Raw genomic sequence first — 13,434 nt, forward strand, 5'->3', positions numbered from 1 at the left:
TTGAGACGGATTCTCGCTCTGTCACCCAGGCTGGAGTGGAGTGGCTCAATCTCGGCTCACTGCAAGCTCTGCCTCCTGAGTTTAAGTAATTCTCCTGCCTCAGCCTCCTGAGTAGCTGGGACTACAGGGGCCCGCCATGACGCCCAGCTCATTTTTGTATTTTTAGTAGAGATGGGGTTTCACCATGTTGGACAGGCTGGTCTCAAACTCCTGACCTCGGGTGATCCACCCACCTCAGCCTCCCAAAAGTGCTGGCATTACAGGCCGTGCCTGGCCTGGTCTGCATTCTCGAAGGGCAATGAAATGACCAGCTTGACTTTTTTTTTTAAGCAGCTATATTGAGATATAACTGATATACCATACGATTCACCCATTTAAACTGTACAGTTCAATGGCTTTTAGTATAGTCACAGAATCGTGCATCCAAAACCACTGTTAATTTTAGAGCCTTTTTATTAAAATTAAAAAACCTCATTCCTTAGCCCTCACCTTCCAACCCCTTCCATCCCATGCTCCTCAACCCTAGGCAACAACTAATCCACTTTTTCTCTCTCCAGATTTGCCTTTTCTGGATATGTCACCCAAATGGAATTTGCAGTATGTGGTCTTTTGTAACTGGCTTCTTTTACTTAGCATGTTTTCAAGGTTCATTCATGTCGTAGCGTGTATCAGTACTTCGTTTCTTTATATTGCTGAATAATATTACGTTACATGGACATACCGGTTTTATTTTTCCATTTACCAATTCATGGGTGTTTGTGTTGTTTCCACTTTCTGGCTATTATGAATAATGTTGTTATGAATATTTGTGTATAGACATGTGTTTTCAGTTGTCTTTGGTGTACACCTAGGAGTAGAATTGTCACATCATATGGAAATTGTATGTTCAATTGTTCAAAAACTCCCAGACTGTTTTCCAAAGTGGATGCACCATTTTACAGTCCCACCAGCAGCGTATGGGGGTTCTGATTTCTCCACATCCTTTGCAGCACTTGGTATGATAATAACACCTACGTCTTTTTGATTAGAGCCATCCTTGTGGGTGTGACGTCTATCTCACTGTGGTTTTGATTTGCATTTTTCCGATGGCTTAGCCTTTTGTTGTAAGCCTTCCCACTGTAAGTATCTACTGATCTTTCGGAGGCAATTCCATTTTTCTCTCTGAAGGGTACTCCCAGCCATGGCTAGCAGGAAGAAGGAGGTGGGCATGAGGGAGTTATCTCCGTTCAATACGCAGATTTTCCCTTAGTTTCCTGTACTATAACGCACCACCATCTTCCTCTGTGTCTAGTAGTTCCAAATCTAAATCTTCTCTTATTCTCCAGTAAATCAAATTCTTACCTTTTGGAGGAGTGAGGGAAGATGGTCACTTGCCTGAATACCTGAATATGTGGGAACCTGAGCATCTAACTTCTTTTTTTTTTTTAGATGGAGTCTTGCTCTGTCACCTAGGCTGGAGTGCAGTGGCACGATCTCGGCTCACTGCAATCTTCGCCTCCTGAGTTCATATGATTCTCCTGCCTCAGCCTCCTGAGTAGCTGGGATTACAGGCGGGCACCACCATGCCTGGCTAATTTTTGTATTTTTAATAGAGACGGGGTTTTACCAAGTTGGTAAGGCTGGTCTCGAACTCCTGACCTCAAGCAATCCACCCACCTCGGCATCCCAAAGTGCTAGGATTACAGGTGTAAGCCACCGTGCCCAGCCACTCTTCTTTTTATTAAGGATAGAGGAACAAGTTTCTCTTTGTTCTAATATTTTCGGAGTGTTTTTCCAAGAGAAAAAAAGAATAGAGATACAGCTTTATTCTGCTCTTTTGAACCCAAGCTTCTCCAAATTATTGTGGTAGCATTTCTTATCAAATATTTGCTTCTCTCTTATTGTTAAATCGCTTTATTCATCTTCATTAGTAATTGGTAATACCCCATCCCTTTTAAATTATTGACTTATTGTCTCCTACTCCCTTTGAGCTTGGCTTTGTTTATTCACGTGGTAATTTGCAAGTTGAAATGATATCCAACTTGGGAAAATTTTGCAGGATTTTTAAAAAGCATATTTGGAAAAGTTTCTTCAACTGTCACCCAAATTATTTATAAAAGGCAGAAGATGTTTTAATCACAAATATTTAATCTCAGTTGATAAAATTGTCTTGGGAAGAAATTAATTTAATCTAAAGAAAATTTAAATAGAAAGCAAGATTTAAATGATTCATTATCGTTACCATTCTTGTGAGTGTGAAATAGAAGAAAATAATAAAGGAATTTAGGGTTATATAACATGAGGAATAGGAAAATAACAGCCCTATAGGAAAATAACAGCCCTAGTGAGTGTCACTTCTCAAAAATGAAAGACTGGCACACAAGTCTTCATTTTGGAAGCCTGTGGCAGTTTTCCATCCTAAATGAGATTGGTCACTGGACACAATCCACATATAATTATGAAGAATCTTCTGGCTTCTCCACTTACCAGAATTCTATCCAGGTCACATCTCAGAAATGGAATACAAATGACTTCCTAAAATTCTAACAGCATTTCTTCAAATTCCAATTAAGTTTCCAAGTTGATGTTCTCTACCTACATAAGGATAATCTGACTGAGGGGTCCTAGCCAAAGCCTTCTGTGAACAGACAACGGTAATTCTCTTGGAAGGTGTGGGGTGAAGAAGTCATTTCATGTAAGGAGATTTTAGTAGAATCCTGAGGATTTCCATATGGGATCCTATGGTTCTATCAATACCACAAGTTCTTCAAAAGCAGGAAAGCAAATTTGGTTAAACTTAGAAGCATACCTCTAGAAAAGATGACTAATTTCTCCTTACCCCCAGCCCCTTCTCTCTAAAATAAAGATGAATTGTTGTGGAAATGTCAGTAGCCTTCTGCCATCAGGGAAAAGTCCTCTGACAATGGTGCACTGGTGCTGTCTGGGAGCTCTTCTGGAGCTTACTTCACATGCTTCTCAAACATGGGGATGGGAGTTGATGGGATCTAAGGGCACTTCCAGTTTGGATGTCCCGTGCATCTAGAAAACCTCTTTCATACTCAAGGACATGAAATGAAGGAGGGAAGGAAACTACAGGGTATTTTAAACATATACCTTTGCATTAAAAAAAAAAAAAAAACCTCAAAAACAAAAAACCAACTTGTTTAGTCATAACATATCACCAGGGGTGGATATGTATTTCTTCAAGGTCCTATTTCCATCAAAACTATGTGCATTGTTAAAAGCATTCAAATATATGACAAGTATACTGTATAACAGACTAGCCCATTACTTGTGCCTTATTTTATCTGAATCTTGCTCAGCCTCTCTCTTTTCTCTGTCACTTAGTCTTTCTCTTTCTCTCTCTCTGTCTCTATCTCTCACACATATACACCACTCTGCACCCAGTTTTTTTGTTTTGTTTTGTTTAATTTAGAAAAGGAGCCAAGTAGAGAAAAAGCAGCATAGATTAATTGAAGAAACAGTGAACTAATGTTCAGCCCAGCTGCAGCCAGCTGTGGTGTCCTAAACTAAGTTATCTCAGTTTCTTCTTCCTCTGTGCCCTCCTTTGCAAAGTGGGAGATCATAACTAATGAGTTTATCTTATAGGTTGCTGTGGACCTGCAGTGAGTTAAACCTGTCTTTGAACACTCTATGAGGGGCTATACCACTGTCAGGATAGACCAGTTTACATGGGAGGCGGTTATTAGTCCTATACTGATGTAGTAATCCATTATACCATAATCCAGGAATTTTAGGGTGGCCCTTCCATTAAAAAGCATTAGTTCAGTGCATAACTACCCATCATGGAGATGGCCAACTGTCCACATTTTAAAGGGAATTGGTTTCAATGTGTAGACTTTATTCTGTTAAGAATTGTCTATGAGAAAGAGATCAGTCTTGGTACCACTAAAACTGGGTAGAATGAATTCTTGATGTAGACTAAAGGGTGCTAATACCATTTCAGTATTCAGCAGGGACTGAGGTTTCAACAGCTTAGAACTGTGGTCTCAGAGGTCACCTAGTTTAACCTTGTGTCCTGGGTATCTACCACCCTCTAACACAGAATCCTTGCTGACTTCATTCAGCACCTTCCTGATAAAAACAAAACAAAACAAAAACAAACGAACAAACAAAAACAAAAAAACCTTCCACTACCTTGAGGCAGCTCTTTGGAATTTTGGACAGTTTCTGACAACTCATGTTAAGAAAGAACTTCCTGTGTTTGTCCATTGGTTGAATTTTCATCCATTGACTGTACTTGCCCACTGGGTACACAGAATAAGCCTGTTTGACGACTGAAGCTCCCTGGAAACTTCTCTTTTTCCAATGAAATGTCCCTAGATTCTACAATTGTTTCCTGATTGCTGTGGTTACTCTCTCCTTTCCAGATGCTGGTTTGTTTAGATTCCTTTAAAAGTGTGCTGCTAAGCAATGCCCCCTAGGCTATCATGGAGGTCTGACCAATATGGCCACTTTCGTCATACTTGACACTGTTCCTCTTCTTGCAGCCTAAGCTGGCATAAGCTTTTTTTTTTGACAGCATTAAATCCTTTCCTTTTAGTGATTGCCTTGGCACAGGCAGCATGCTGCTACTCTGCTGGAGTGAAAGCAAAAGATGCAGTAGAGTCTGGCGGGACCTGGGCACCTTTATAGATTTATAGGCTGGGGCCTGGATGGAGGAGAAGACAAAAACAGAGATGTGAAGCTGCAAAAGTGACTTGGGCAGGATGTCTGGGAAGCAAAGGGCTGGAACTTAGAGACAGTATCTTTGACATTGACTCGCTAACGTTTCCTAAAAGAATGGGAAATCTGAGCCTTTCCCTGTGGTCATTTGACTCCTAAGCCTTTTAAACTCTTCAAAAGGCAAGTTAACTTGGAGCTGGAAAGTGAACAGCTTTACCCGCTAGTATTTTGTTGAAGTAACTTCTTCTATTCATCTATCGATCTATCGATAGACAGACAAACAGAGAGGATAAATAGATAGATAGATGGATAGATAGATAGATATAGTGTGTGTGTGTGTGTGTGTGTGTGTGTGTGTATATATATATATGTTTAATGAGGAAGTTGGAAAATTAGATCCAATATTGTGTCCTATTCAATGGCAGCTGCTCACTGCACAAAGTAAGGCTTTGAGGAAATAAAAGTTGCTTAGAAAAATCCAGACGTTGAGGCCGGGTGTGGTGGCTCACGCCTGTAATCCCAGCCTTTGGGAGGCCAAGGCGGGTGGATCACGAGGTCAGGAGTTTGAGACCAGCCTGGTCAACATGGTGAAACCCCATTCCTACTAAAATACAAAACATTAGCCAGGCGTGGTGGCGGGCGCCTGCAATTCCAGCTACTCAGGAGGCTGAGGTAGGAGAACTGCTTGAACCCGGGAGGCAGAGGTTGCAGTGAGTCGAGATGATGCCACTGCACTCCAGCCTGGCAACAGAGTGAGACTCCATCTAAAAAAAAAAAAAAAGAAAGAAAAGAAAAATCCAGATGTCATTGCTTTGTACATTGTGATGATGTGGTAGCCAGCTCAAAGAAGATGGCCTCCAGTGAGTCTTACTTTCTGGTAATCATATCCCTGAGGCTGATCTAAGTAACTGATAGGATATTATGGAAATGATGGAGTGTGCTATGGTCTGAATGTTTCTGTCCTTCTTAAATTAATATGTTTAAATCTTCACCTTCAAAGTGATCATATTAAGAGATGAGGCCTTTGGGAGGTGATTAGGTCTTGAAAGTGGAGCTCTTCTAAATGGGATTAGAGCCTTTATAAAAGGTGCCTGATAGAGCTTGTTAGTCCCTTACACCATGGGAAGATGCAGCAAGAAAGCTCCATTCATGAGGAATGAGGCTCTTACCAGACACTGAATCTCTTGGTGTTTTTTTTTTTTTTTTTTTTTAGACAGAGTCTTGCTCTGTCGCCCAGGCTGGAGTGCAGTGGCATGATCTCGGCTCACTGCAACCTCCGCCTCCCGGGTTCGAGCAATTCTCTGCCTCATCCTCCTGAATAGCTGATTATAGGCACCTGCCACCATGCCCGGCTAATTTTTTTATTTTTAGAAGACACGGGGTTTCATGATCTTGGCCAGGCTGGTCTTGAACTCCTGACCTCGTGATCCACCCACCTCGACCTCCCAAAGTGCTGGGATTATAGGCATGAGCCACCACACCTGGCCAGTTTTTTCTTTTTTAAAAAATTTTTATTCTCATTACTGTTAGATCACATCTGATGGTGTTTTGATCTTGGACTTCTTAGCCTCTATAACTGTGAGTAATACATTTCTGTCGTTTATAAATCACCCAGTCTAAGGTATTTTGTTATAGCAGCCCAAACAGACTATGACAGAGTGTCACTTTTGAGACTAAGTGATGAAAGGCATTGTGGCTTATTCTGTGTTGCCCTCTTGAATCACTTGGTCTGTTGGACGTCAGCCACTATGTCATGAAGACACTCAAGCAGCCCTATAGAAAGGTCTTCATGGTGAGAAACTGAAGCCTCCTCCCAATAGCCAGCATCCGCTTACTAGCTGTGTGAATGATCCATGTTGAAAGAGCCTCCCTTAGTCCCACTGAAGCTTTCAGATGACTGCAACCCTGGTAGGTTTCTTGACTGCAACATCATAACGCCCTGAGCCAGAACCACCCAACTATGCTGCTCCTGAATTCCTGACATGCAGAAACTGAGATACTATTTATCGCTGTTTAAGTTACTAAGCGAATACGTTTTAAACTCTTAAGGTTTGAGGAATTTTTTTATCCAGCAATAAGTAACTAATAAAGATGGGTAGAAAGGAGGAATGAAGAGTAAAGAACCTTCATTCATTGCTCATATATGTTCATTTGCTAGGCACTTGCTACCTGCACCTTAGGTTAGCGGGTAGAACAAGTGCTAGGTTCACTGCTGCTTTTGGACACTGCTGACAACCAAACAGGGCTGTCGCACAGAATGACAAGAAAAAGGACATGTCCTCTTTCCTCCTCTTCCTCCTTTTTGCTTTTAGGGGAAGGCTAGGATGACATTGAGAACTCACACAAATTTTGTTTTTGACTCCTCAGTGTCCCCTGGGAAGACATGCATTGGCCTTTGTGCACTTGCTACGAGGCTGTGTATCCTTGAGAGCAGGACTTGGATCTTATTTATTTCTATCCCCGTTTCCTAGCAAGTGAACATATATGAACAATAAATGTCATCAAGGGAGAGGGCAAATTTCCCTCCCTCTTTCTCCTGAATTCTGAAGCGATTCCATTCTTAGAACGGTTTCTTATTGCAACCATTCCATTCACAGTCCATCAATGAAATCTTGAGAGTATCATGCATGCCATGAGCCATTTTCACTATTAAATAACTTCCATCCCTCTGTTAAGTTCCTGGCTTTTAGGACACCCCTGCTTTCAGGACTGTTTGACCCTTCTATCCCATCTTCTCTATGCAATGTTGCTTTAACTGTTGTTCAAGATCCCAGGATGCTTGATCTGGGAAAGCACAGAGGTCTGCTGCCAACATACCAACATACCTCTCTGTCAAGTTGTCCAAAATCACAACAGAAAGAGCCCTGGACTAGAGCTAGGAGACCTAAGTTCTGGGCTGCTCTGTTACGGATTAGCTTCTACGTCCTTGGACAAGTTGCTTCCCTTTTCTGGACCTCGGTTCCTTGTCCTAGACAGGTTCTAAAGTCAGTGGGTCCTTACAATAAGTTAGGATTCTAAGGTGCAATCCAAAATTCAACCAGTGGTCAGTATACCTGCGAGTAGCTTTAAGGTTACAATACGAGGTTCCTCGGCCTTCCCTTTAGTGGCCAATGGATACGGCCTCAGAGGCCGTCAGGCTTACTGGGAAGAGCCTTCCGGTTTTGAAAGACAGGATCTCCGGGTTTCCAGTTCTGTCACTCACTCGGGGTAACTTTGGGCAAGTTCTCTCTGGACCTCCGAATAGGGAGGTCCTTGTCACCCAGAGGAGGTTCGAAGACCTGGGCAGTGACTTGGAGAGCTTCCCGAGATTCCCCTTCTATAACCTGGGTGGCTCAGCCCGGGAGCGGGGTCCCAGCCGGCCCGCGGTTCCGCTCGCAGGTGCGCTCGAAACTTAAACCTGCAGCGCTGGCCGAGGGCGGCTCAGCTTCGGAGGGCGCGACTCCAGGTGAGTTCTTAAAGGGACCGTCAGCGTTTGGGTAACACCTGCGATGCTGACCGGGCTGGGACGCAGGCTTGGGGGAATGAATGAAGGAAGGAAGGAAGGAAGGAAGGAATGAACAAACCTCTCTCCCCACCCTTAAGTATACCATACTTGGAATTTATCACTTAGGCTTAAAAATCTTGTAGTATAACCCTCAAACTCTTGCCAAATTACCCTGTGTCTCTATTTTACATGTCCTTCTTTAATGAACCCCCTCCCGCCAAGCCTATTACTAAGGGACGAATAGGAACTTAACAAGCAGCCTGGAGTGGAAGGCAATGCAGAGTTGGCACCCCTCCCCGAACTCCTCCCTCTCCCTCTCCCAGGCCCCGCCCTCCCCGCCCCCTGGGAGGTGCAGTTGGCTCCTCCTTAAGGCGGCTTTTCCCCGGTGGGATCTACCCCTGGGGTCGCCAGGCGCTCTCTCAGCAGCGGAGTTGGAAACGGCACGTGTTGAATGAGGTTAAGGGGTGTCTCGGAATGTGCGCCTTGGCTCTGGTGTAGGCGAGGTCACGCCTCTCTTCAGACAGCCCGAGCCTTCCCGGCCTGGCGCGTTTAGCTCGGAACTGCGGGACACGCCGGTGGGCTCGGGCAAGGTAAAGGCGGGCTCCTCCAGGGCCACCCCGGGCCACCTGTGGAGTCCGCGTGTTAACTCCTTTGTCCTCAGAGCCACTTCAGCGGCCGCCCTTTTAAGCGAGGAGGTTCCCTCAGGATGCTCCCCGGGTCCCCCTTCCGTTCCCCAGCCCTCTCGCGACCCGCCTCCCCCTTCCAACCCGAAGGTAGCAGCGCGGGGAGCCCGGGGCTCGGCGCGAGCCGCCTCCTCACTTCCCATTGGCTGAGAGCGCCGGGAAGGCGGTCACGTGGGAGCGCGGCAGGCCAGCTCGGGGGCCGCCATCTTGGCGGAAAGTTTAGGGGGAGAGCGGTTGGGGGCGCGGAAGGAGGCGAGGTTCCGGGGGTGGGGCGGGCAGGCGGCAACTGGGCGAGCGGGCCGGTGGGCCGCGGCGAGCGGGGAGGCGGCGCGACCTAGAAGGAGGAAGAGGCCGCGGGGGTGCGGCGGCCCAAGGGAGCTCCTCCCCCGTCCCTTCACCCCCTCCGCTGGGCTCCTCGGGCCCCGGGCGGGGCGGGGGTACGTGGAGCGGGGCCGGGCCGGGGAGCTGCTCCGAGTCTGGCCGGAACGCACCCCAGTTCCGAGCGCACGCCGCTCGCGGGAACTTTGTGGCGGCGCCGCAGGTGTGGGGGCCCGCGGAGGTGTGCATGCGGGGCGCGAGGGCGTCGCGGAGAGCGGCCGCTGCCCTGTCCGGCCCCCGCTGGAGCAGCCCGGAGGCAGCGAGCAAGGAGAAAGGCAAGCAGAGGAGGGGGCCCGGGCAGGGCGGGCGGCCAGTCTCGCCGGTCCTCTCTCAGCGCTCTGCGGCCGCTGCTGGCTCAGGGGCCAAGGGTCGGAGCGCTTCACCGGCCCGTCCCCAGTAGCAGGTGGGGAGCGTGGATACTTGTGCCGGGGGAAGAGGCGGCCTCAGGTCTACGCTCTTTGGGGAGGGGGACGCTTTCGAGGAGAGTTTGAACACCGACTTCTCTGTGTTCTTAATTTGGAGGGGTACCCACTCCAGGGAAAAGCTTTCCACATTGACAGACAACTGCTGCGTTTTGAGACTCTTGCTTTGACTTGGTAAAACTTTGGAACGTGGGGTTTTCCAATGGGGCTGCGAGGGTTTTCTATTTCGATAGGGGGAAATGCTAGTTTAACATGATTCTATCCTTTTTCCTTTCTGTTGTGTGTTTTTAAAGGTGTGTGCCCTCTTCCTGATTCTGGAGAAAAATGCCGGTCCGGAAGCAAGGTGAGAGTTTATTCCATAACTCTGTTGATGTCACTTGGCTTTTCCATATGTCAGTTTTTTGATTGCTGTTTTAGAATAGTTTGTGTAACTTTGATGAGACAGCACGGTCCTAGCTTTATTGGTTAGGGGATGTAAGTCTCACATCATTTCAGAAGATGGAAACAGGAAAATGTTTGTTAAACTTTCTTAACATTTCTCTGGTGATTAAGAGAGGCAATTAACCCCCCCCCCCCCCACAGATGTCCTTAAAAACTCTGCATTGGTGTTTTAGTATTTCACTTCATCATTCTTACTAAGCACTATTCTGTGGGCAACCGTGGGATACTAAGGATTTGTATTTTGAAATGTTAAAAATTTGGATTTTAATGACAAATTGTAGATTATCTGCTTTTGCATATCAGGTAATCTGAAACTGTTGCTAATACTTTGATCTTTTACTTTGGCAAACTAACAGTACGTATTTATTCCAAACTGCTCACTCTCCTCCGTTTTCTAATGTGATATATGTTTAAATTTTTCTTGTCTTTAATTTTTTTTTATTTTTTGGTCATTCTAAGGAATATGTGTACATGAACATAGTGACATCAGTTGACCTGAAGGATTTGAGGAACTGTTTAGGTGTCATGCAGAATTATTTGCACTAGTGTGTGATACTTTTTTTGTAAATAGAGAGTTTTAATCAGGCTCTGCTTTTTCTTCTCAGATACCCAGAGAGCATTGCACCTTTTGGAAGAATATCGTTCAAAACTAAGCCAAACTGAAGACAGACAGCTCAGAAGTTCCATAGAACGGGTTATTAACATATTTCAGAGCAACCTCTTTCAGGCTTTAATAGGTGGGAATTAAAACTTTGTAACTATTATGCCAGCTAGGCTTTATGCTCCTCTTGATTCAGTTATTTTAAACTTAAGAAAATGATGTACTTAATTCTCTATGAGGCGTTCGGTAACTTGAACATCTTCAGTGCGTGTGTGTTTTTCATAGGCCAGTATCCTTTCCTAAAATACCTAGTAACCAAAAAACTTTCAGTATCATTTCAGTGGCTTTTGAGAACATTGCTTCACAGCTTAATAGCATTAACTGTTAAAAGATGTTGCAAAAATGTTTCAGGACCTAAAAGGTATGACTGAGTTACTGTTAGCTTGCTTTTGTATTTGACTTGTATGTCTCTGAAGTCATTGAAAGTGTGTGAAGGATTCTGCTGTGTGTAAGAACATTCAGTCCCTTAATATAGACTTCTGTTTAAACTTGGCATTCATGGAATCAGAATTTTAGACCTGAAAAATGATCTTAGAGGTGATCTTGTCTAATAATCATATTTTACAGGCAAGAAAATGGAAAGTTTTATTCTTAATTGTAACTTAATTTGAAGTGGCGCATTGTTTGAAAGGAGAATTGGACAAATAATCAAGAGTCTTGAGTTCTTTTGCCACTAATTCAGTGATATTATAAAAGTCATTTAATCTTTTCTACGCCACCATATAAGCTGTAGAATGTAGCTGGTGAAATGGCAAAATGGGTTTAAAGCCTTTTTTAAGTGGATAAATCATTTTTAAAAGCATCATCTAATATTTTGTGTGTAATCTCCCAGGTATAAAACAAGGTGACTTATCTGGCTCTTTTGTCCAGGTACCTCAAAAAGCTTGCAAACTACTGAACTAGAAAGTTTGTCCCTTCCAATTCCAAGAATGAAGTTTTGTTTTTTGTTTTTTTTTTAGGTTTTCAACTATATAGCATTTTAACGTAAGGAGACATATACTTAATTGTATTACATTTATTTTTTCAGTAACTTCCAGGCAGATATGGCCTTACATCTGTCTGTTGATAGAGTAATTGTTGGTGTGATTTGAAGACTACCTTCAAGTCAGTGTGTCCTGTCAAATACATTATTGGTAAACGGATGCTCTCTACTGTTTTAGAATGAAAGATTTTCGTAAAGACCACTTTATGCACCTGAACAATTTTTAAAAATTTAACATTTTTAGTAGACTTTTAAAAACGTAAGAATACAGAGCACAGTGTAATGAACTGCCTTTTAACTGTTACCTAGCTCCCGAAGTTATTAACATTTTGCCGGTTTTGTCTACATTGATGGACATTTTTTACACATTTGAATTTCTGAGGTTCAGGGTCAAACTGGATGATCAAATTGGATTCCTCTGGAAAAACAGCAAAAAGCATTTCTTAGTTATTTGTTTTCTGAATCAACACTGAGCCTAGTAATTCGGTGCGGTTACTGTTGCGGAAAAACGTACATGTTTTTATATACAGTGTGTGTATATATATATAGAGAGAGAGAGAGATGAATAGATAGATATGGATAGATAGATAGACTCCAGACTTTTCTTTGTGTGAAGGCAGCAACTTAAGAAAATTAAATCGTTAGTGAAATAACAAAATCTACATTTATATTTCTGTCTAGGTTGGGGATGGGTTTGCTATATTCAGAGACATTTTTGACCTATTCTGCCTTGGCTGTTTTGAATGTGTGTATTCTTATGATAGAGTTTTGTTTTTTTTTTTTCTCTTGAAATGAGTCTCGCTCTGTCGCCCAGGTAGTAGTGCAGTGGCGCAATCTCTGTTCTCTGCAAGCTCCACCTCCTGGGTTCATGCCATTCTCCTGCCTCAGCCTCCCGAGTAGCTGGGACCACAGGCGCCCACCACCACGTCTGGCTAATTTTTTTTTTTTTTTTTTTTTTGTATTTTTAGTAGAAATGGGGTTTCACTGTGTTAGCCAGGATGGTCTCGATCTGACCTCGTGATCCACCTGCCTCGGCCTCCCAAAGTGCTGAGATTATAAGCGTGAGCTACTGCATCTAGCCTAAAATTAGCTTTCTAATTATTAAGTTTATATTTGTGAATCTTCTGCATAATTTCATTGGTTGTGAATTTACTTTGACATTAAGATTTACTTATATTTAATGTTTTATAGGATGTGGTACTATATCAGATTTTGGTGTAAGAAAAGTAATATATTTTAGGAGGTTTGAAATAGATACATTTTAATAGAGGTTCTGTGTGTTTCCGTTCTATAATTCATTGTTGATACTACTGAGTTATAAATGCATTCTCTCGTGTTTCCTGAATAGCTTTTAATACTTAGTCTGAAAATGTTTAGTCTGATAAGATTTTCTTTGTATTTTGCAACTCTACCATTGTTCTGAAAGTGTCATAAATGTACTGTAAATTTGTAAATTGCCCTAAGCTAAACCAGTTCATCGTGTCCATAATGTTTGCAGAAAAATCCTACTCAGAAGACAGAGTGCCACTTACTGAAAGGTTTTTTCTCTCAGTAAGTGGCACTCTATCTTCTGAGTTGGTACCTGTGGACCATTGGATTAAAGGAGAACAGGGGTCTTGACAGCCTGAGCTGTTTGAAAGTCAGTCAGTGCTTACAGTTTTGACTTCCTTGGTTTGGAAGTCACTTGATTAGGCCGTAGTAAGTTACCTAGTTATCTG

At 43.4% G+C, this 13,434-nt stretch overlaps 1 protein-coding gene across 5 annotated transcripts in view; it reads left to right on the forward strand.

The window, feature by feature from the left end:
* The first annotated feature begins 7,852 nt into the window (after positions 1 to 7,852).
* The window catches only part of DLG1 (discs, large homolog 1 (Drosophila)), a 292,696-nt gene continuing 287,114 nt past the window's right edge, over positions 7,853 to 13,434 (forward strand). For 3 of the 5 annotated variants that reach the window (XM_011988970.1, XM_011988973.1, XM_011988974.1), the window contains exons 1-3: positions 8,580 to 8,739; positions 9,926 to 9,975; positions 10,679 to 10,810. In XM_011988970.1, the coding sequence (XP_011844360.1) occupies positions 9,957 to 9,975; positions 10,679 to 10,810 (151 nt within the window). In that variant the 5' untranslated portion in view covers positions 8,580 to 8,739; positions 9,926 to 9,956. Of the gene's footprint in view, positions 8,111 to 8,579; positions 8,740 to 9,041; positions 9,486 to 9,925; positions 9,976 to 10,678; positions 10,811 to 13,434 lie in introns of those variants that run through there. The other 2 variants (XM_011988972.1, XM_011988971.1) reach the window with 2 other exon arrangements.

Source organism: Mandrillus leucophaeus, unplaced genomic scaffold, assembly GCF_000951045.1.
Source record: "Mandrillus leucophaeus isolate KB7577 unplaced genomic scaffold, Mleu.le_1.0 Scaffold342, whole genome shotgun sequence".
In the NCBI taxonomy this organism is placed as follows: domain Eukaryota; kingdom Metazoa; phylum Chordata; class Mammalia; order Primates; family Cercopithecidae; genus Mandrillus; species Mandrillus leucophaeus.